Below are 24,335 nucleotides of genomic sequence, written 5' to 3'. Positions count from 1 at the left end.
GATAGAGATTCACGGAAGGCAAGACAGCGCTTAAAATAGATGGTATGTTTTTTAACCCAAAACGAAAGTTAGAAAAAAGCGCTCAAATCGCCCTACCGTAGCTTGAATTTAAATGTCCTCCCACGAGTGCAGAGCTTGAAGTAGGATTTGTCGAGATGACAGCATCGATAGAAGATAATTCTCAGGAGTGCCAGAAATCCTTCCTTGAAGATGTAAATCTTAGGATTTAAGTAGACAGGATGTACCAGCTTTGTAAACCGGAATCTTGCTTGGAAAGTCTTGAAAGTAGCACGCAGGGTTGTCCATGTAACCAGCTCGTCGCCAATAAAATGTAGTAATTGCTCAGGATCCAAGTGATTGCTGGTTAAGTTATTTATTGGTTACATGGAAGAGGAGCCAGTCTGAATGCAGCCAGCTCCAACAGCTTCTCAACCAGAATGATCATCTTAACATTCCACAGTAACTAAGCATGACATAGGCTTCTTAAAGAGAACACAACATACAAAGTAACACTGAATAATAATATTACAACCTAACCTAAACACTCTTAGTTAATACAGAGGCAAAGTATAGAGAAGAGTAGTATCCTGAATTGACACTGTGAACAGGAGACGCCTGGAGGGCTCCAGGGGAGATTTGGGTCTGTTTACTGAAAAACCTAGTTTGAACAGCAGAGTTTTCGGTGACTGAAGATGGTGTGCCACGAACTCCGGCAAGTGGGCCGTGAGCAGTCAGACTCCCAGGTACAGGATGAAGTGAATAACCAACCGTCTGAGATGGACTGCAACCACCACCATGACTTTGGTGAAGACTTGAGGTGCCAATGCCAAAGCACACGGGAGTACTGCAAATAGGTAATGTGTAGAACCCACTCCTAAAAAGCAGAAACGTCTCATTCAAATACAGAATCAGAATTTGTTAATACACATACTGTGACACCAGCCAGTCCCCAGCTTCTAAAGCCAACAGGACCAGAGTTGGAGTCAAAACCTTGAACTTCTCCTTTATGAGGTAGAGTTTCAGACTCTTAGGTCTTGGATCGGATGTAGACGGCTACCCTTCACTGGAGCAAGGATACACCATGAATAGCAACCTTGCCCAATCTTCTGCTCTGGTGGCAACTCCCCTGATCCTTTCAGAAGCTGGTAGAAAGGAGGAAACCCAGCCTCCCAAAGCCTCCTGGCTTTATGGAAGAAGCATATCAGGCCTACTTTATTTGTCGAGCTGAGAAGTTAGAAGAGGAGCTGGAGGATGGGTGGAGGAACCCACAACTCTTACACTTGGCTCTGCCTAACCAGAGGGTTTTGGGACTGATCTGCCTGCACCTGAGCAGACAGGTGTTGGTTTAAACTGAACCCTCTGGAGAAGCATTGAAAGCAATGAAATGGTCTGTAATCACACTGAGGTTAAGGGTGTTGGACACCTGAGTATCTGGCCCTCTTAGCCTTAAATCGTTTTAGAGCGAAGTCTGCTTCATCACTAAATAGATGGGAGCCATCAAAAGGTCCATGAGGGTAGCCCGTACATTTTTGGAGAACCTCTAACTGCGGAGCTAAGCATCACAGCAGATCGCTAGAGAGCACCAAATAGCACAGGCCATTGAGTCCACAGTGTTACAGTGACAAGGTCTGAAGCACTGAGCAATAAAGTATTCTGGTAGTCTTTGATGACCTTCGAGAAATGTGACATCTTATCATCAGAAACACCAAGGGAATACATGGTATGCTTGAATTTATCTCAGCCACTGCAATCGCTTGGGGCCCCATCTCAGTCTATTGTTTTTCGCCCACCATGTCATCTCAGTTTGGATCTAGCCGTATGCAAATCAGTCTTGACCATGCTCCAATGGGAGCAGTCCAGCTTCAACTGCCAGGCCGGGTCCTCTTTGAACCGGAACACAAGCAACCCAGGCCCGGTTTCGCCTTGATTAGTGCTCATCAGCAAAGTACAGCTTGGTTCCAGTGGCACAGTACCCACATCTGAGCACACCTGTCCCACTTAGGGCAACAAACTAAAGTATAACAAAAAAGTGATGAGTGGAATGATTGATTTAATCTCAGCCACTGGTAATTACTGTGCGTCGAAGGCATGGGAATATGGGGAATTGACGCTATTGTGCCGGGTTGTGAGATATGTGGTTTCGGGTGACATCTCCCAATGCCACTTTGTGTCTATGCGAATGCAGCCCTCCCTACAGACATCAAAGAGCTTTAAAGTTTGCCGGATCCAGTCTGATGCCTGGGATTATTCAAAAGATTAGGAACCTTAAGGTAGAAGTATCCATTAGAATTTGTGTATTTAAGGATCTGTAGTTAATGCATATATACAAGCTTATACTCAACATATCTAAGATTCAGATAAAAGAATAAATGTGGAGCGGTACATACAGTGTAAGATCTTCAGCTTCTTGACGCACAACACTGACTCTACTTTTCTTTGGTAGCACTGGAGAGTTCTGGTCAGAAATTCTCTGGTAGAAAAGCATATAGGCATTCCAGTATCGGCGACGTACATCTGGATATGGGTTAGCTTTAAAGGAAACATACAACACAATATGTTACTACAGGAACTCATTGTAGTTCACTTTAAGTACGTGTACATTTTACTGTAATACAAACTAAATCTTGAGAGTAAGGGCTTTAAAACAGCTGGATTAAGGGTTATGCAGTCATAAGACATCAAGTAGACTCAAAGCACAAATATGTTGAATAATGAAGCCTGTTGACCTGATGTCACAGCTGCAGTTAATTATTGAAAATGTTTTTGTTTTTTTAAAGCACATGCTGTCTCAGTTCAGTAGAACTTTTGAAAATTGATGCCATTAAAGCACCACAGTTGCGAAAAAAATGACAGCAATACTTCCAGGCACAGAGCACAATTCTTACTAGAAATTCCATAACTGCAAGCCATTCAATGGTTTTAAAAAGTACAGTGATGCAAAAATGAAAGTAAATCCTATTAAGATTCTATGGTGTTGCACATTAAGACATATGAAGTATTTACCAAGAACAAACGGTACATACATTTAGCCTCATGTGACAAATATCTCACACACACACACACACACTTAACTACAATCATTTAACAGACCAAAACATCCACAATTCAGGAAGCCCTGAAAAAATTGTAAATGCCCCCCTTTAGGAGTCACAGTATCTGCTGATAGGACTTGGCAAAGACTAGATTAAGATCAGAAGAAAAAGTTACTTAGCTGTAGTAATGATCTTTCTGGTGGATGCTCTATCCACTTGAAGATTCCTCACCTGTAGAATAATCCCAGGCATCAGACTGGATCGGGAAACTTCAAAGTTCTCAGGTTGCTGGTAGGGGACACCGGCTTCGTACTAGTACTGGACGTGGCATCATCGAAGCCATACAATACTAAACAAGGCGCAACAACATCAGTTTGCTATAAGCCTTTAAGACAAGTCGAGGAACCGATATGGATAGAGAAGTGCTGTGAAAAAACAGTTTGGGATCTTACTAACTTTCCCTAGAACAAATCATAAAACGGGAGGCAGGTAGGTCTGCGAAAAATCTGCAGGTACCTAGAGTATCCACAAGCAAGATTGTTACTACAGGTAAGTAACTTTTTCTTCTGATGGATACTTCTTTCTGCAGATTCATGACCTGTAGAGCAGATTACAGAGCTACCTAGCAGGAGGGCTGTTGGATGATTAGACTAGGACATCCTGCAGGACAGATAAGGTGAAGGGACAATGCCTGTGCACTTTCAAATCCAGACAGTAATGCTTGATAAAGGTATGTAAGGAAACCCACACAATCACTTTATAGATCTCTTCAAAAGGAACTCCTGCATGGGCACAAGTTGTGGATTTAGACCTAGTGAAGTAGGGCTTGATCCCTTCCTGAGGATCTTTTTGGGCCAAAGTTTGTCAAGTTTGATGCGGAGGATGATCTACCTGGATAGGGTCCATTTTTGCTTAGCTTTTCCTTTCTTGGCACCATAGTACCACACAAAGATTGTTGCCCGGTCATATGTACTTTGTGTGATTTAATAAGTAGTTAACCACTTGCCTCAGATCCAATCCTCGGGATAAATGGTTGGAAGTGTGATGGATTGACCCAGATGAAAAGGAGTCACCACTTTATGCAGGAAAGAAGCCCCGTTCGCAACTTCAACTTGTTCGGTACGAGGAGGTGAAAGGAAGATAGGAACTTAAGGCGTGCAACTTGCTCACTCGTCTGGCCACTCAAAGGAAAATATTTCTTACCTTGTAAGCATCTGTTTGTGGAATATAATGCTGTAGATTCACATGCTCTGGATACTCCTGCTATCTAGTGTCGGGCTCGGACATGTTTTTCTTCTAAGAATTCTTTCGCGTCACAAGGTATAGTGACTCCTTCTATGACTGGTAATGTGTATGGGAATCGACTCCATAGTTAGGATTGTTTTCCCACACGGCGGGTGGGGATGGAGATGCAGGATGAAAATGAGCTTGCAAGGAGAAAAAAAAGTATGAAAGAAAGAAAGTAAAGAAAAAATATATTTTCAACATTCCAAAGCTTCCGAGGAGGAGGGTGGACGCATGTGAATTTACAGCACTATATGCAACTAACGAATAAGTTACTTACCTACCGTAACGATGTATCTGTAAGAAACATTAGTAGTGATAGATTCCTTACCTTAGAATTACCCCCAGGCGTCAGGCTGGATCCGGAAAGTTTTCATCAGCAGTACCCCTGCGCGTCGGTAGGTGGCGTTGTGTGGCTACGCGTCCGTCGGCGCCGTGATCACCGGGATGATGTCGCGGGCAGTACTTCGACACTGCCCACGCGCGATGACGTCAGTTCTCTACACGACATTCCGCGCCAGGGACGCAGAGCCATGCAAGATACTGACCACTGGTGACTTGAAACTAGGGCCCTGAAAGGGATGACCTTAACCCTAGAAATCAGTTCGCAGAATGGGGAGGATGGGTGGGTCTGTAAGGAATCTATCACTACTAATGTTTGTTACAGATACATTGTTACCGAAGGTAAGTAACTTGTTCATCTGAAAGAAAACGTAGTGATAGATTTCTTACCTTAGAATAGATACCCCAGCAATACCAACCCCAGTGGTGGGTCTACGAATACACCAGAAAGTCATGGAGAACAGAACGGCCAAAGAAGCAGTCTCTCAGGACTTGGCTGTCCAGGCCAACGTAGCTGCCTGACCGATATCTTGCAGGGGGACACCCCGTCCCAATGCACTAGTGGCTGCAATTGCTCTAGTAGAATGAGCACGCAGCCCCACCGGAGGCTCTTTTTTAGCCAAAGAATAACAGGCTTTGATGCACAAGACAACCCAGCAGGAGATAGTCCTCTTGTACACCGCCCGACCTTTCTTGGTGCCAACGTAGCCAACAAAGAGTTGGTCATTCACCCGGAACTGTTGTGTGCGGTGGAGGTAGAACGAAAGGGCACGTTTTGGGTCCAGACGGTGGAGCCTTTCTTTCTCTCTCGAAGGATGTGGAGGCGGGAAGAACGCGGGAAAGGTAACAGTCTGCCCATATGAAAGGCCGTGACAACGTTTGGCAAAAAGGAAGGCCGATGCCTGAGCACCACCTTGTCCGGATGAATGGAAAGGAAAGGAGGCTTACAAGAAAGAGCCTGGAGCTCACTCACTCGCCTAGCTGAGGTGATGGCAACCAGGAAGGCAGTCTTCAGAGTCAAAGGACGAAGAGGACAGTTGTAAAGAGGCTCGAAAGGAGCGCACATCAGATAAGTTAGAAATAGATTCAAGTCCCACTGTGGCTTTACAAACGGAATAGGAGGGAAAAGGTGTGTAATGCCTTTGAGAAATCTATTTACAACAGGGGACTTGAAAAGAGAGGGCTGATCAGGTAGTCTGAGAAAGGCTGAAATGGCAGAAGGATGGCCTTTAATAGTGCCCAGAGCAGAGTCCTGCCGGGCCAAAGAAAGAAGGAACAAAAGGACCTCGGAAAGAGGGACAGAAAGGGGATCCACAGCCTTTGCTGTGCACCATGCCACAAATTTTTTCCACCTTCAGGCGTATACCACTTTAGTGGAAGGACGCCTGGCTGCCAGAATGACATCACAGAATTCAGGAGGCAAATCATACGAGTTACTTTCCTTCGGTAATGATGTATCTGGTAGAGAAGTTGTCTAGCCGCAGATTCCTTAACTTAGAATATCCCCAGGCATCAGACTGGACCCAGAAAAACTTTTGCAGCAGCACCTCTGCGTGCCGAGGGATGGCGCCACGCGACCCCGCCCGGACGTCGTCCACTTACGTGATGTCAGCGAGATCATACAAGTCCCTGCCGGCGCGCTGACGTCAGTTTTCTTCGGAGAAACTTTTCCGCAACACAACCCGGAGCCACCAATAAAAAAGACTATGAAAGTGTGGGAACAGTGTGCGATGGATGAAAATCCGTGAATAAATGAGGAGGATGGTTCAAGACACCATCGTAAAAGAGAGAATTAGACACTACCTACGTATAGGTGAAAAAGCAGTGAGAAAGAACCTCGCAAGTTAAGCGAAGACCCTTCCCAAGTGCAACAAGGGAAGAATATTTCAACAGACAGAAATAGACTTATTACCATGCAGAACAACAGACAAAAATAGACTGTCAGTACCATGTAGAAATGTGCCGTCCAGCAAGAACAGAGCACAGAGGGAACAACAGTCCACAGCAGGCGCGTTGTCAGCGAGGTATTGGTGAATTTTTAACCTTGTTTTTTAACTATTTTAACTCTCAGGCTGTGATTGCGAGTTTGCACTTTGGAACCATTGGTTTTGCTCATTTGCACATATACCTGCACTCTACCTGGTAAAGCGAGAACTGGCCGCCATCTTTGTTGTACTGGGGTCGGCGCTCTAGGCTTCCACGGTACTCACTTACTTACTTAAGGCCGATGCCAGCGCGAGCGCGCTCAGAAGACACCTGAGGCTTGAGCCGGGTGTGACAGCAGGCGCGTTGTCAGCGAGGTATTGGTGAATTTTTAACCTTGTTTTTTAACTATTTTAACTCTCAGGCTGTGATTGCGAGTTTGCACTTTTAAACCATTGGTTTTGCCCATTTGCACATATACCTGCACTCTACCTGGTAAAGCGAGAACTGGCCGCCATCTTTGTTGTACTGGGGTCGGCGCTCTAGGCTTCCACGGTACTCACTTACTTAAGGCCGATGCCAGCGCGAGCGCGCAGCGGACGCGCGCCCAAGGCAAGCCCGTCTGCGCCCGTCCGCGCCAGTACTCCTGGCCGGTTCCCCACGGATCTCTCGAGGCGCATGATATACTCAAGAGAGGCGCTACACAGGCTTAGAACCACCTACCCCAACTGTAATCGAAAATGCATCTTCCCAGATATTTCATCTCGTCCCAGCATGACCACTTGTACTAACTGCGGAACTAAGATTCAGCTTCTCGGCCACAAGATAGCCATCAACATAAAAAGCACAACAAGGGTAGAAATAAATAACATTTTCAAATGTTTGTTACTCAACGCTAGGTCACTAGTAAAACATAGCACGGAACTGGCCCACCTCATTGAAAATGAAGGAACTAAAATAGCCTTCATAACGGAGGCATGGACAGATGAAGCTTCTGGCCCGGACATTGTTAAAGCTACACCCCCTGGTTACAACTGCCATACCCAGAATAGAATTAACAAAAAAGGGGGTGGATTAGCCATAATTTACCATGAGTCCATTAAAGCCACCTTTAATAACTCCACCAACGCCGACTGTGAGGCATTGGACTTTTGCTTTCGTCTCTATCGATATACTTTTAGAGGTACCTTACTGTATAGTCCACCCGGTCCGAAAGCAGGGTTTATAACACAAGCCAGTACCTGGGTTGAAACCCTCGCTGAGCCCACTATACCTCAGATAGAATACAGCCAAGAACTGTGCGACAAAATAGCAAACTTTTTCTTTGAAAACGTGGATAATATTTTTGCTACCTTTAACCATTCAACCATATCGGGGGCGTCAAATTCACATGACTCCTCCAATAACTCTGGGACGCTAAAGACTTTTTTACCCACCTCCTCTGTTGAGGTTCTTAAACTTCTAGATTCGACTAGATCAGGCTCCCCGATCGACCACTGCCCCCTTTCAGTACTCAAGCTAGCCCCTGAACCAGTCACGGAAACCCTTACATCTATTTTTAATTCTATATTCATTAAGGGCTACTTTCCTAGGATCTGGAAAACAGCTTCTATCCTACCGCTACAAAAAAAAACCCCAGCTGAATCCCCTGGACCCAAACAACTTCAGACCTATATCAAGGCTGCCTCTCCCTGCCAAACTAATTGAGAAAATCATGAACACACAACTTAGCAGATTCTTGGAGGAGACCCAGGGTTTAGACCCCACGCAGTACGGATTCAGATCAGGACATAGCACCGAATCGGCGCTAGTCAAATCAACAGAAGAAATCCGAGCTACTTTAGATCAGGGTGGAAAGGCGGTAATGATCATGTTGGATCTGTCTGCAGCCTTTGACACGGTTCATCATAGTTTATTGATGGAACGGCTTCAAGAAATTGGGGTCAAAGACAAAGCATGGAGCCTTATCAAGTCTTTCCTAGCAGACAGAATTCAGGCGGTCTCGCTGGGAGACTTCACTGCTAAAGCCTTCTCCCTACCATGCGGGGTGCCACAGGGGTCCTCCATCAGTCCCACTCTTTTTAATGTATATGTTAAACATCTTGCATCATTGGTAGAATCCTTTGAATTTAACCTTACATCCTACGCAGACGATACCCAGATTGTGGTATCTTTATTGCCTGCGGCCCCTACCAATGTAGCTGATGATTTTAAGGAGTGTATGTCAGCAGTGGGCAGATGGATGACCCTAAATTGCCTCACACTAAACTCCAACAAAACGGAGGTGGTTTTGTTTGGAAATGATCCTAGCTTCTGGACACCTACCTGGTGGCCAGACTCAATGGGCTCACTACCCACGCCCAGTAGGAAAGTCAAGAACCTGGGCATTATCATAGATGATAAACTTTTGTTCAAGGACCAGGTCAATGCAGTTATCTCCTCCACTTCTTATATTCTAAGATCATGCAGGAAGATACTCCCATTGCTCCCCAAAGAATCACACAGGACGGTCATCTCTGCCCTTGCCCTATCCAGACTCGACTACTGCAATAGTCTCTACATCACTATGCAGGAAGGTCTACAGAAAAAGCTGCAGCTACTGCAAAATGCGGCGGCAAGACTGATATCAGGCATTCCTAAATATGCCTCGATCTCGGCCGAAATAAAAAAACTACACTGGCTTCCAATAAATAAGCGAATCCTGTTTAAAGCGCTATGCATGACCCACAGAGCTCTCCATAACAATGGACCTCTCCATCTCATTAGGCTCTTCCAATGGTATTCTCCTGGAAGAACTCTGCGGTCATCTAAGGCTAATCTGGTTGCAGTTCCCAAAGTAAACAAAGCCAACTGGGGAGGACGCAGCTTCGTGTTAAAAGCCACCACGGCCTGGAACGCATTACCGCTAAACCTGAGACACATAACCAATCATCTTGAATTCAGGAAGGCGCTCAAGACCAACCTTTTTACCTCTTAATACCTTTGCACTGCTATTATTCAGGATAGTCTTCTGTTCTACAGCGCCAGGACACCCTTGGGTATTAGCCGCGCTCTATAAAACAGAATAACATAACATAACAGCAGGTATAAAAAGTCTGGCACTGCCCCTATATTAATGGAGGTCTGACACAGAGGTGAACAGAACCCCTAAGAAGACTACCGTAGAGGAGACCAGAACCCTGAGCCAATAGAGAAGGCGGAAAGGCAGCATGAGAAGATAAGGCAATGAAGAGGAATCTCCTGGTGAAGGTCAATCGAAAAGGCATCATTTTACAGATAAGAAACCATTGAGAGGGAGGAAACTGTATTCTGGTAACCGAAACCCCTGAGAGGGAGTCAGCCGTATTATGGCAAATCTCAAAGGGACGCAACAATGTGAGCACCCATGAGAGGAAAAACCAACGCCAACTGTAACAGGGGGGCCAGCGGAGAACCCAACTTGGCAAGGTCCTCGCAGAACGGGGAGACTGGGTGGGCGTTAAGGAATCGGCGGCTAGGCAACGTCTCTACCAGATACATCGTTACCGAAGGTAAGTAGCTTGCACATCTGATAGAGACATGTAGCCGCAGATTCCTTAACTTAGAATAGATACCACAGCCATACCCCAAAAAAGGGGGGTGGGTCTGGGAGAGAACAGAAAGCGCCAAGCACCCAATCTGGCAACAGAGCTACGGATAAGGGGGGAGGGGGAGGGGGGAGAGAAGCTGTTGCAAAACAGCCAGACCGCAACCCAGCAGCTCGATAGGGCATAAATAACAGGACAGAAGATATCCCAAAAACGCCTGAATGGCGCCACACCATACCCGTATAAAAATGACAGGTAGAACGGTAGGAGCCCTGTACCAGAGCAAGGAGAAAGAGAGAGAAAGGAAGAAGAACCACTCTCCACTTAATGACCACCGATGAGTACACCAACCCAAGCTCAAAATGAACTTGAAGAGATGCAACCAGCCTAACAGCCAGAGAGACCTTAAAGTGGCTTACACAAGAAGCATAAGATTGCCCGACCGGGCAATATGAAGACAAAGTGAGAAACAACCCGCAATAGAGCTGTCACGCAGGCGCAGCTGTAGCAATAGTACGTGAAAACGTGGAAAAGGGCATATCCTAAGGAAGTGTCCAAAAAACGCCAAATTTACCAAAGGTGGGAAGAGTCTCTGAATCAGAGACCAACACTCCATAAAAGACACGTACAGCGTCGAACACCAAAAAAGGGAGCATATGTAAAATTAGGAAATTACCCCAGCAAGCAGAAGCAAGGAGGAACCTATTGGCAACTTGCTACAACCTAGAAAAGGTCCCCCACAGATGGAGATATTGGTCCGGGTCTTGCAGCCTCGAAAGAGGTGGCGACATAGGAAGAGGAATACCAAGGCACATGAAGATATTGGTCCGGGTTGTGCAGCCTCAAAAGAGGTGGCGACATAGGGGCAACCGGCATGTATACAGAATGTATAAACATATCATGTAGAGACAGAGCTAGCCAGGAGCCAGAACATGCCCATACCGGATCATACCTAGCACAGTAAGGTCAGGCAGGAGCCGTTGTAGAAGAGGAGCCCATGAAACCTCCCAAAGAGGTGGATGACCATGGCGTAAGCAGATGGCCCCAGGAAAAAGCAGAGAACACCGGACAATCTGACCACCAGACGACGCATGGAGACACAGGCTCTCCAGGTCCAGCTGAAATAAGCAAAGCTATATAATAGAATACAAGTACCCCACATGGAGTATGCATACCTCAAACAACGGGGAACACCTCTTAGGGCAAGAAGCCAAGCTAAAAGAGCGCAGTAACGATCTGAACCCATGAACCTGAGTTCCGAGCCATATGACATTACCGAGCTGAGCCGCCGGCTCAATACCACAGTCAGAGGACCAGACACAGCAACCTGAGGAACATAGCATAGCAGGCCAACAGGGAGCTGAAAGCAAAACGCGCCCAAAGGATGCCAATCAAAGGGTAATCACCCTTAACCACAGAAAAGAGGACGTAAGGTTCACCGGCCATGTTAAACACAGAGCGCATCCAAGGGATGCAAAATGAAAAAGTACCACCACGGAAGATAGGCCTTAGAAGACCTAAGTGGGAGGACGAAAGCCTGCAAGGAGCCGGTGAACCAACTACTCGGCGTGAGCATCAAACAGCAAAACCCCATCAAAGGTTAAGTCAACCAGTCGCTCACTGATATTTTCTGGGAAGACACTATCTCGTAACCAAACGTGACGCCTTAAGGCAACAGAACCCGCCATAGGTTGGCCCAAAGAATCCACAGTATCTAAGGCTGAGCGGACTGGGAATTCGGCAAGGTCGCAGCCATCCCGGAGGTGGCGAAGAATATCAACTCGAGCACCTTCAGAGGTGGCAGAATGCAAAGATTCTGCAGAGTCCCACAGGGCAGAGGTAGCCCGAGCCAAAACACACACTGTATTTAAGGACCGTAGGGCCGCACAAGTGGAAACAAAGATGTTCCTACCCCATGACTCAAGCCATCTAGAATCCAGAGAGGGAGGAAGCGTTAGAGGGGGCTGTGAAGGAAAAGCAGTCTGCAACACAAACCCCTGCACATCTGGATGCACAAAAAGACAAACAGGGTCATGCGTAGCTGGACGGTGGCGGGTCCAAAAGGGAATGAGCCACCGAGTCACCTGAAGCAGGCCGGACCCAGGAACCCAAAAGGGTATCATAAAGGGAAGTCTCAAAGGGCAGAAGCGGCTCCACATGCCCATACTCCCGGTGAAGAACCTCAAGCAAGGGGTCCACAGACAAGGAGACAGAAGGGGGTTGCATGTTTAAAATGCGGGTGGCTAATGAGACCACTCTCAAAAAAGCGGCAACAGCCTCGGTAGCCCTTCGCGGAAGGGACAACAACTCATCAGTGGGGGAGGGTTGTTAGCTGACCCTCCCAAGACACTAAGGGTGCGACCAATACCCCGCGGAAGGGAGCTCGATTGAAGAATGAGGATCCTGAAGTGGCTCCTGGGGAGGCGAAGAGCCTGCCGGATCTGGGAGCTCCTGAGGAGGCTTCACAAATTCCAAGGGGTGCACTGGCAACAGTACCTCCGGTGACGCTGGGTAAGAGGGTCCATAATTCGGCGTCGACACGGCGCCGAAACGACGCGCGTCGGCTCCAACCTTGCCTCGTCAGTCACCGACTCGGCGGCATCTGGCGTCCGCTCTGCACCGTCAGGCGCCAAAACTATGACAAGCTCCCCTTCTGAAGAAGAAGGCTGAGGAGTAGCCGGCGAGGCACGCTTTCGGCGCCACGCCAACTCCACCTCATTCATGAGCTCCGACTCCGGAGAAAGAAGCGGAGGTGGAGCCGAGGAGGCGAGCCTCTGGCGCCGGTACGGCGTCGACCCCGGCTCAGGACAGGCGACCGCCTGCCCGGGATGTGCTCAAGGCAGGGCTATGAGCACCGGCGACCACCTGCGGCACCACAGGGAGCCCAGCGAGGGCTATGGGGTGCGGCAGAGGCGCCGTGGGTCGTAGAGGGGGACCCAGGTGGGCCGTGCCTTAACAGCACCACATCTCCGACATTCCTGGGGGGGCATAGGCTCAATTGAAGCCAAGGGCGAACCCGCTGGCGAGTCCCTCGGAGATCCCACAAGAAGAAGGAGGCCCCGAGGACGCCCCAGGAATGGGAGAGGGCCCAAGGGAGGCCTGCAGAGCCGCGGCACATGCATCCATTTGGGCCAGAGTCACCCACACACCCGGAAAAGGCCGATAAAGGGGGGGGCGACTGTAGGGAGCGCATGTGCAGAATGTTCCGGGAACCAGTGCCCCTGACAACAGAAGAAGTGGAGGTCGAAGACCTCGCCGACAAGCGCCTCGAATTACCAAGTGGCAAACGACGACCCCGGACCCCGTAGGCTGAACGACGGCGGAACCGGACAGTAGAGGGACCTGCCGTTGAAGAAGCAGCCAGGGGACAAGACGACTCCGACCAGGACAGTTGTGCCGAGAGAAGCTTCATACGGCACTCCCGCCGAGACGATCCGGAAAGAGTTTGTCAGCAATACCCTTGCGTGTCGCAAGGTGTCGTCTGCAGCTCCGCGTCCGTCGTCGTGATCGCCGGGATGACGTCGGAGTACTTAGACGCCGCCCTCACACGCTGACATCAGTTCTTCTACATAGCTTTCCGCGCCAGGAACACAGAGCCATGCAAGAAACCGACACTGGTGCCATGAATCTAGGGCCCTGAAAGGGATGACCTCAACCCTAGATATCAGTTGGCAGAACGGGGAGGATGGGTGGGGTGGTAAGGAATCTTAACGAACTAAAGTTTTTTAAAGATATATCGTTACCGAAGGTATGTAACTTGTTCATCTTAAAGAAACACGTTAGTTAGATTCCTTACCTTAGAATAGATACCCCAGCAATACCAACCCCGGTGGTGGGTCTGCAAACCAAGATCACACCAGGAAGTCCTGGAGAACGGAACAGCCAAAGAAGCTGTCTCTCCGGACTTGGCTGTCCAGGCAGTAATGCTTGGCAAACGTGTGCAGCGAGGCCCACGTTGCTGCCTGACAAATGTCCTGCAGAGGGACTCCCCATCCCAGGGCAGTAGTAGCCGCTGTGGCCCGAGTGGAATGGGCCCTCAGCCCCACAGGAGGTTCCTTCTTAGCCAAGGAATAACAGGCCTTAATGCACAAAACGACCCACCGAGAGATGGTTCGCTTGTGCACCGCCCGCCTCTTCTTAGCGCCCATGTAGCCAACGAATAGTTGGTCGTCCACCCGGAACTGTTTCGTGTGATCCAGATAGAAGGAGAGGGCACGTTTTGGGTCCAAACGGTGGAGCCTCTCTTCCTCCTTCAAGTGATGCGGAGGCGGAAAGAAGGTAGGCAATGTAACAGACTGGCCGAAGTGAAAGGCAGTAACAACCTTAGGGAGAAAGGAAGGACGAGTCCTGAGAACAACCTTGTCCGGATAGACAGAGAGGAAAGGAGGTTTAGAAGAAAGAGCCTGGAGCTCACTCACTCTTCTGGCAGAGGTGATGGCAACCAGGAAAGCAGTCTTAAGAGTCAGAAGACGAAGAGGACAATTATGAAGTGGCTCAAAAGGAGCGCACATCAGATAGGTTAACACCAGGTTCAAGTCCCACTGAGGCATTACGAAAGGGACAGGAGGAAACATGTGAGTAATGCCTTTAAAGAAACTAACAACAACAGGTGACTTGAAAAGAGAAGGCTGATCAGAAAGCCGTAAGAAGGCAGAAATAGCTGAAAGATATCCCTTGAGAGTGCCCAGAACAGAGCCCTGCTGGGCCTGGGAAAGAAGAAAGAGGAGAACTTCAGAAAGAGGGGCAGTAAGGGGATCCACAGCCTTTGCTGTGCACCATGCCACAATTTTTTTCCACCTGCAGGCGTATACCGTTTTAGTGGAGGGACGCCTGGCTGCCAGAATGACATCACAGACTTCAGGAGGCAAGTCAAATGGCATCAACTGTCGCCGCTCAATCTCCACGCATGGAGTTGGAGGCTGGACAGGTTCGGGTTGAGGACCGTCCCCTGCTGCTGCGACAGAAGGTCCTCCTGAAGAGGCAGTCGAATCGGGGGATCGATTGACAGACTGAGTAGCTCGGGATACCAGTATTTTCATGCCCAATCCGGAGCCACAAGGATGACTTGAGCCCAGTCGCGCCTGATCTTCTTCAGCACTCTGGGCAGAAGTGGTATAGGCGGAAAGGCGTACAACAGACCGCCACTCCACTCGCGACAAAAAGCGTCTCCGAGAGAGTGCCGCCTTGGAAATTCCAATGCGCAGAACTGATGACATTGTGCGTTATCGTCGGTGACGAATAGATCTAACCAAGGCTCTCCCAATCGCTGTAAGACGCCATTCGTGATCCATCATGCACCGGCGGCTGAGTTTGTCCGCTCTAGCGTTCAGAGAGCCCGCCAGGTGTTGAACCACCAGGGTGATGCCCTGATGTTCCAGCCATGTCCAGAGGCGCAGAGCCTCCTGACAAAGGGTCCACGACCCCACCCCGCCCTGTTTGTTGCAATACCACATAGCGGTGGTGTTGTCCGTGAACACCTGCACTACACTTCACCGGACAGATGGAAGAAATGCCTTCAGTGCAAGCCGGATCGCCCGCAGCTCCAATAGGTTGATATGGAGCCGGGACTCCGCCGGAGACCAGAGGCCTCTGATCTCCGCCTCTCCCATGTGGCCCCCCCATCCCAGGAGGGACGCATCAGTCACCACTTAGTGCTCCGGTTGGGGTAGGGAGAGGGATCTGCCACTGACCCAATCGCGGTCTGTGAGCCACCACTGCAACGGTCTTGCAGTGCCCTCCGAGATCAGGACCTAGTCGGACAGGTTGCACCGATGTTGAGCCCACTGGAAATTCAGGTCCCACTGCAGAGCCCGCATCTGCCACCTGGCGTGATGTACCAGCAGGATGCAGGAGGCCATTAGACCCAGCAGCCGCAGGACCATCCTGACCGAAACTCAGGATAAAGGCTGAAAGATCGGTATCAGAGCCTGAATAGCCCGAAACCGCTGTTCTGGGGGATAAACCCGAAACAGCGCCGAGTCCAGAACCGCAACAATGAAAAGAAGCTTCTGGGAGGGACTCAGATGCGACTTCGGCACGTTAATGGAGAACCCCAGCAAATGCAGGAGGTCGGCCGTCGTCTGGAGGTGGGAGACGACTGCCTGGGGCGAGCCCGCCTTCAACAACCAGTCGTCGAGATAGGGAAAGACTGGAACCCCTAATCTGCACAGATGAGCTGCGACCACCGCCATCACTTTCGTGAACACCCGAGGGGCACTGGTGAGGCCGAAGGGGAGCACGGTAAACTGAAAGTGCTCGTGGCCTACTGTGAACCGCAGGTAACGCCGGCAGGACGGGGATGTGGAAATATGCGTCCTGCAAATCCAACGCTACCATCCAGTCTCTTTGAACTACTCCTTCCGGAGGAAGGCGTTGACGTTCCTGAGGTCCAAGATAGGGCGTAGGCCCCCTTTGCCCTTCTTGGGAACCAGAAAGTAGTGGGAGTAACAACCCCAACCTACTTCTGGGCCAGGAACATGCTCGATGGCCCCCTTGGCCAAGAGGGCCGTAACTTCCTCCTGCAGAAGTTGCAAGTGATCCCCCGACATGTGGTGGTACTGCTGTGGCATGGCTGGAGGGGTTGCCTCGAAGGGGAGGGAGTAGCCTCTTCGGAAGAATTGCAGCACCCACCTGTCCGATGTGATGGTACGCCAGTGGAGCAGGTGATGGCGAACTCTGCCTCCCACTGGTGTGGAATGGGCCTGAAAGGTCGGACTAGGAAGGCTTTGAGACAGATGCTGCGAGAGCAGATGTGGGCTGACCGCCTCTCTGTCCCCCCGCTCCGCCTCGGCGGAATCCAAGTCCATGACCGCGTTGAGGCTGGTTCTGCTGCCTGTGGCTAGAGGGACGTGCGGGGGCGCACCTTCCTTGGCCACGAAAGAGGCGAAAAGCAGAAGTTTGCGGGCGCAGGGCCGAGAGGCCCAAGGACTGGGCCGTAACCCTGAAGTCCTTAAAGCGCTCCAGCGCACTATCCGCTTTGTCACCAAAAAGGCGATGGCCATCGAAGGGCATGTCCATGAGTGTACTCTGGACATCCCCGGAGAAATTCGTGGATCTCAGCAAGGCGTGGCGACGAATCGCTACCGTCGTCGCAATTGCCCTACCTAGCGAGTCCGTGGTGTCAAGCCCACATCGAATTCAGTACCGTGCTGCATCCCGCCCCTCAGCAAGAGCCTGGGCAAGCCGTGTCCGGGCCTCCTCCGAACACTGGGGCAGCACGTCTGCCACCGTATCCCACAAGGAGTGGGTGTAACGGTCCAAAAGGCACGCGGTATTAATGGACCGCAACCCCAAACTGAGGGAGGAAAACAGTTTCATCCCAAACTGTTCCAACCTTTTGGATTCCCGATACGGAGGAGCGGACAGGAAGGCGGTCTGGGACGTAGAGGCTTGGATAACAAGACTCTCAGGGGCGGGGTGCACTGACAAAGCTAGGGTCGCCCGGAGTAGGGCGTTGGCGCCGGGCTATGTTCCGGTCCACAGGAGTGACTGTGGAGGGCTTGGACCGGGTGCACAGCAGAACGTCAGTGAGTGCTTCATTGAACTGCAGTAGAGGCTCCGAAGAGCTTACTGGTGGTTGAAGCACCTCAGTGAGGAGGTTACTCCTCACGGCCGCTGCAGGGAGCTCCAGGTGAAGGGCTTCGGCAGCCCTGCACAGCACCACAGAATAGGCTGCACCCTCCTCCGTAGCCACAGAGGGAGGAGAGATGAAGCCAGTGTCAGACGAACTGTCGAGACCACTGGCATCCCCCAGCTCGTCTGCCCAGTCCTGATTAAACTGGCACTGCTGTGCCAGAGGGTTCTCAGACCCCTCCCAGTCGTCCCCGTCATCCGACTCCTAGTAGACAGGTTGAAAGGACAGAGCCGGGCGGTAGATGAATTGCTCATCCATCAGCAGCGGAGACTGCGCAGCTCCGACGCCGGACCCGGACTAAAACTGGGGATGACGTCGTCCGAAGATGGCGCCAGGGGTGGCACCGGCAGAGGGGTCATAAGGTCAACCGGCGTCGACCGGGATCCAGGCCTGGATCCGACGGGGACTGCGGCATCGGGACCGAAGTCGATGACGGCGCCGGGGCCGACGGCGCCAAAGCCGCCGGCTCGCTAGGCATCCCAGTGGGCCTGCAGGGCCTGAAGGCACGCCGGCAGGCCTTGACGGCGGAACGATACTCCTCATGGCCATGAGGAAGTCACGAATCTCGCCCGAAGTCGAATTAGGCCCAGGGACCGGAGGGTATGGGGCCGGATGCGACTCCTGCGACTCCGACGGAGCCGCGTGGGTGATACCACCTGAACCCTCAGCCAAGTCGCGCAACTGGCGAGGGGAGTCAGAGGAGCGATGTCGCTTCTTCGACTTCTTCTTACTGTGCCTCGACTTACCTGAATGCAAGGACTTCGAACCCGACGAGCGGTGATGACTGCCGGAGCTCGAGGAGCTTGCGGGACCGCTCCCACCTAGCCTTCGAGGTCAAGGCCCGGCAGTCAGGGCACGACTGGTCATCATGGTCGGCCCCAAAGCAGTAGAGACACCGACGGTGGTGATCCGTAACCGACATCACTCGGTTACAGGCGTCGCACGGCTTGAAACCGGGCATACCTCCCGGCACCAGGAGTCGAGGTCGACTCGAAAGAAGAGATCAAAAAAGTCCAAAAGATTAGTCAAAAAGTGACTAAAGGGTATGCTCTTCCCGGAACTGCGCTTACCTGCGCGGAAAAAAGAAAAACTGATGTCAGCGCACGAGGGCGGCGTCTAAGTACTCCGGCGGCGTCATCCTGGCGATCACGACGCTGACGACGGACGCGGAGCCGCAGACGACGCACAAGGGTATTGCTGACGAAAAATCTTTCCGGGTCCAGCCTAACGCCTGGGGATATTCTAAGGTAAGGAATCTAACTAACGTGTTTCTTTCAGATTTACAAGTTTTAAAGCCCGAAGGCATCGCACACTGTTCCCGACGTGAAGCGTCGACAAGGAGGCCTGAAAACAGGCCAAAGGAACCGCTCACTCCGGATCCGCGTTGCACGCGGAAAATAAGGAAAACGGACGTCAGCACACCGGGAGGGACTCTTATGACCTCGCTGACGTCACGTATGTGGACGACGTCAGGGTGGGGTCGTGTGACGCCGTCCGCCGACGTGCAGAGGTGCTGCTGCAAAAGTTTTTCCGTATCCAGTCTGATGCCTGGGGATATTCGAAGATAAGGAATCTGCGGCTAGATGTCTGTATCAGATAAAGGGAATCAACTGCCGCCGCTCAATCTCCACGCAAGGAGGTGGAGACTGGACAGGTTCAGGTGCAGGACCGTCCCCTGTTTCTGCGACAGCAGATCCTCCCGAAGAGGCAGACGAATCAGGGGATCCACGCTCATACTGAGTAGCTCGGGATACCAAACTCTTCGAGCCCAGTCCGGCGCCACAAGAATGACTTGCACCCGGTCGCGTCTGATCTTCTTCAGCACTCTGGGCAGAAGTGGTATAGGCGGAAAGGCGTTCAATATTCCGCAACTCCACTCGCGATGAAAAGCGTCTCCGAGCGAGTGCCGCCTTGGAAATTCCAAAACACAGAACTGCTGACAATGCGCATTCTCTTCGGTGGCAAATAGATCTAACCAAGGCTCTCCCCACTGTTGAAAGAGACCTTGCGCCACCTTCGAGTGAAGACGCCATTCGTGATCCATCATGCACCTGCGGCTGAGCTTGTCCGCCCTGGCGTTCAGTGAACCTGCCAGGTGTTGAACCGCCAGGGAAATGCCCTGATGTTCCAGCCATGTCCAGAGGCGCAGAGCCTCCTGAGATAGTGTCCCACCCCACCCTCCTTGCTGCAATACCACATGGCGGTGGTGTTGTCCGTGAACACCTGCACTACACTCCCCTTGACAGAGGGAAGGAATGCCTTCAGTGCAAGACTGATCACCCGAAGCGCCAGAAGGTGGATATGGTACTTGGACTCCGCTGGAGACTAGAGGCCTCTGCTCTTCACCTCTCCCATGTGACCACCTCATACCAGGAGGGACGCATCCGTCACCACCGTGTGCTCCGGTTGGGGAAGGGAGAGGGATCTGCCGCTGACCCAATGCTGGTTCATGAGCCACCACTGCAACTGCTGTGCAGTGCCCTCCGAGATCTGGACGTGTCCGGACAGGTCCACCTGATGCTGCGCCCACTGGAACTTCAGGTCCCACTGCAGAGCCCTCATATGCCATCTGGCATGCTTGATCAGCAGGATGCAGGAGACCATGAGGCCCAGCAGCCTCAGGGTCATCCTGACTGAAACCCAGGACAAGGGCTGAAAGATCGGAATCATAGCCCGAATGTCCTGGACTCGCTGTTTGGGAGGATAAACCCGAAACTGTGCCATGTCCAGAACCGCTCCGATGAAAAGGAGCTGCTGAGAGGGTACCAGGTGCGACTTCGGCACGTTGATGGAGAACCCCATCATATGCAGGAGGTCGGCCGTCGTCTCTAGGCTGGAGACGACTGTGTGAGACGTTGGCCTGATATATGATGTCCACTGGTTCTAGTGGGCACCCTGTATCAGTCCAAACAGCCCTTATGGTGATTAGTTGTAAAGTCAACCTTATAGACAAGCTATCCTAGTGGTAGCATGGACAAAGCAGTGTTAGGCTAAAACTTCAGAGGGCATGTGAAGTCAGCTGTTTTACCAGAACAATCCTTTGAACACTAAATGAAAGGACACCACACAAGATATATATCAAACATATATGTATTTATTCTAAACACGATACCTCTGTTCTCTTTATGAGGGCAGAGGTCAAAGCACAACACAGGAAGCTTAAATAACACACTTTAAGTTGCACATATACAGTCGCGCCCTAGGGGCGGAGGAAACCATATACTAGAAAAGTGGTATAAGTACTGTAGGAGAGTAGGGTCTGCTTTCTATGTTCACCCCCACTTTTTGCTTTTGCTCCACTGGTTTTCGACTTCGATGTGGCTGTGGGCCTGCTAATCAGACCCACAGCCCAGCTGTTCTCTCTCTAAACTAATACTATGTACTTTAGGTGCATAACCCAATTGGATAGGATCACCTTATTGGCCCCTGTACAGTGTACCTTAGGTACCCAGGGCATAGGTGTACCCTAGGCCTACCAGGGGCTGCAGCATGTATTATGCCTCCCCTGGCCTGGCCTTCCATTATGACACAACTGGCTGATCACTCAGCTGGGGCAAGGTCGTGTAATCACCCCTTGCTTAGGTGTAGTATTCCTATACCTACCTTATAAATAGACACATGTGTACCTATCAGCCACTCCTATGGCAGGCCTTAACAATCCTGGAGGCAGAGTGCTTGGTAACATGTGAGATGGTGCTCTAGCATGAGCTGAGCCTGTCTGCAGCTTTCGGAACCATGTCCTTATAGCTGTTCTATGATATCGCCTACCATATACTCTTAAAGTGCCTTATAATCCTCGCCGTTATGGTAACTATGGTTTGGCTTTATCGAAACAGGTCGTGTAAGGTGTCTAACACTTTGCAATACTACCCCCACACCATTTCTGGTGGTGAGGATAGTATTCCCCCCTTCTAGAGGGAGAAGACATGTTAAAATCCTACTACCCGGTTAAAGTTAACCAGAGCCCCAGCATCACAAAATGGATGCTGCTGCCACAGACACAAGTCTGACCTCCTGCTGCTGGGAGTCCTTCCAGCGAGGGAGGCTTGGACAATAGGTTTCTTGCCTCGGGAGGTGCGAGCACCACCCCAGACAGGCCTTAGTGTTTTGGGGCAGGGAGGGATGAAAGAAACGAGACACTGCCTGGGGCACACAAGGTGTCCCATGCATAGTCCGGTTCAAACCGGTGCTGGGGCACTCCGGCCCCAGCTCTGGCACGAAACTGGACAAAGGAAAGGGGGGGTGACCACCCCCCTCCCTGGTCCCACCCATAGGAGGGACCTAGCAGGTAAACCAGCCCCCCAGATTAGTATAAGAGTGGGAGCTGGGTCCTTAGGACTTTAGATTATCCTGAAAAACAGCAACTTGAACAGAAACTCTGGACCTTCGACATTCGACTACGGAAGAAGACTGAAGAATCTCCCTTGTGGCCACCCTGTGCAAACAGGCACCATCAAGCGGCCTGCCGTTTGCTTTGCCCAAGTTCTACGAGGAACCGACTGCAGAGCCCGATCAGCGCCTTGACTTCCAGACTTCTCCAACCCTGATCCACATCCACAGCAAAGCTGAGATCCGTGGAGGCGACGAGAGACGTGGGACCGGCTACCTGGGAAAATTGGCTACTAGCTTCTGAGGCATCCTCGAAGTTGTGCTCTGGGGATTGAGAAGCCCCAACCCCGAGCACCATCTGCACCGAAGATCAGCCCTCCACACTCCACGAGTTCTGCGTGGGGCCCTTCTGCATTTTCCTGCTCGACGCGTCTTTCCGGTTACTTGCCCATTGGCTAGTAGCCTCTGTGACGACGAACTCTTAACTTTCCACCGCTGGTTTGGCTCCTCCAGACTGGCCCTTGCTTCCCTGTGAAAGAGAAGCACCTCAGGCCTTCCTGGTCTGCAACAGAAGCGAATCCTTCATCCTACGTGGGTTGCACTTGCCAAGGCTTGTTGGGTCCCAATTCGACATTGACGCCACCAACAGCAAGAGCCTTCGTGGGGCAGCTCGGCTCCTGGTGCTGGTCGTTCTCTACGCCGCCTGGTACCCGTGGCTGCTGCGACAAGCTTCACCTCTTCACCTGCATCTTCACGAAATCGCCTGGTTCCTTCCTGGTTCCTACCCGGCTCCTGGCTGGTGACCTAGACTCTGTCCCCTCTGCTTGCAGGTATCCTTCTTCTTGATTCCAACCTTGGAATCCACCGGACACTCTTCACTGACTGCCTATCAGCATCTTTTCTTCAGGCATCCATAGGAGTCAACGACGAAACCCGACGCAAGTTCACACCTATGCACCCGCGGCCCGTGGGCTAGGTAAACTGATACTCCGGTGCTCACAAGGGTATTGACTATCCTAGGGTCTAGTTTCCAAGTCTCCAACTCCTAGCCCCTTCCGAAGTGTCCTAAAACTCTTTAATTCTAAACACTACTATTTCTATCGACTTTTACGCATTACGCGTGAGTGTTTCCACTCTGACCTGCATCCCGTGGGCCTCACTTCCTAGCAATTGGTAGTATAGTGTAGCCCCAGCGATTCCCTAGGCCTAGGCCTATCCTGTGTTCGTGACAGTGGTCCTTATACCACTTACTTAGTATATGGTTTGCGTGGCCCCTAGGGGCCTAACTATTACTTACCTGTGTGACTTATGTATGCTTAAATAAGACTGTGTTGTACTTACCTCGAATCTCATAAAGAGTGCTGAGGGTATTTTGACTAGAATAAATACATTCTATTTTTATATATCTGTTGTGGTGTCCTTTCATTTGGTATTCAAGGGATTGCAAATGGTATAACAGCTGGCTTCACATGCCATACAGAGTTTAGACTAAGACTGCTCTTGTCCCTGATACCACTAGGATAGCTGGTCTATAAGGTTGACTTTACAACCAATCACCATAAGGGTTGTTTGGACTGATACAAAGTGTACACTAGAACTAGTGACATCATATATCAGGCCAACTTCTCACACATAGGTGCCAAAGCGTGTCGGGTTTCGTCGTCGTTTCCTATGGAGAGCTGCAAAGAAGTGCTGCAGGCGACCAGGAGCAAAGTGTCCGGATGGATCCAAGGGTGGATCGGAGTAGTGGAGGACCTGAAAGCAGAGGGGACAGAGTCTGGGTCACTAGCCAGTGACCAGGAAGGAACCAGGCATCGCCGAGTGCTTCAGGTGAAGAACTGGGAACTTGTCTCCGCAGCCACGTGGTCCAGGAGGTGCTGATGAAGATCAGGAGCCGGACTCGAGCTGTCCCACGATGGATCTGGAGGCCGGCGGTGTCGGTACCTGGATGGGAGCGAACAAGCCTTGGCCAACGCAATCCACGCAGGATGTGAAGATTCATGTCAGAACAGACCAGCCTGGTCTGTGGGGCTTCTCCTTTGCAGGGAAGCAGGAGCAAGTCGGGAGCAACCAGACAGGCAGTAAGAAGAAAAAGGATCGTCTTCAGAGGGCTCACTAGCCAACGGGCTAGCAACCGGGAAGACGCGTCGAGCAGGAAACTGCAGAAGGGCCCCACGCAGTACTCGTGGAGTATGGGGGGCTGGACTTCGGTGCAGTGGGTGCTCG

At 50.9% G+C, this 24,335-nt stretch overlaps 1 protein-coding gene across 4 annotated transcripts in view; it reads right to left on the bottom strand.

The window, feature by feature from the left end:
* USP24 (ubiquitin specific peptidase 24) overlaps positions 1-24,335 on the bottom strand; it is a 2,082,369-nt gene that overhangs the window by 730,751 nt on the left and 1,327,283 nt on the right. For all 4 annotated transcript variants that reach the window (XM_085602520.1, XM_085602518.1, XM_085602517.1 and 1 more), the window contains exon 50: positions 2,388-2,529. In XM_085602520.1, coding sequence (XP_085458646.1) covers positions 2,388-2,529 — 142 coding nt within the window. The remainder of the gene's footprint in view (positions 1-2,387; positions 2,530-24,335) is intronic.

This window comes from Triturus cristatus, chromosome 4_2 (assembly GCF_964204655.1).
Source record: "Triturus cristatus chromosome 4_2, aTriCri1.1, whole genome shotgun sequence".
In the NCBI taxonomy this organism is placed as follows: Eukaryota; Metazoa; Chordata; class Amphibia; order Caudata; family Salamandridae; genus Triturus; species Triturus cristatus.
This window is presented reverse-complemented; position numbering and strand designations above follow the sequence as displayed.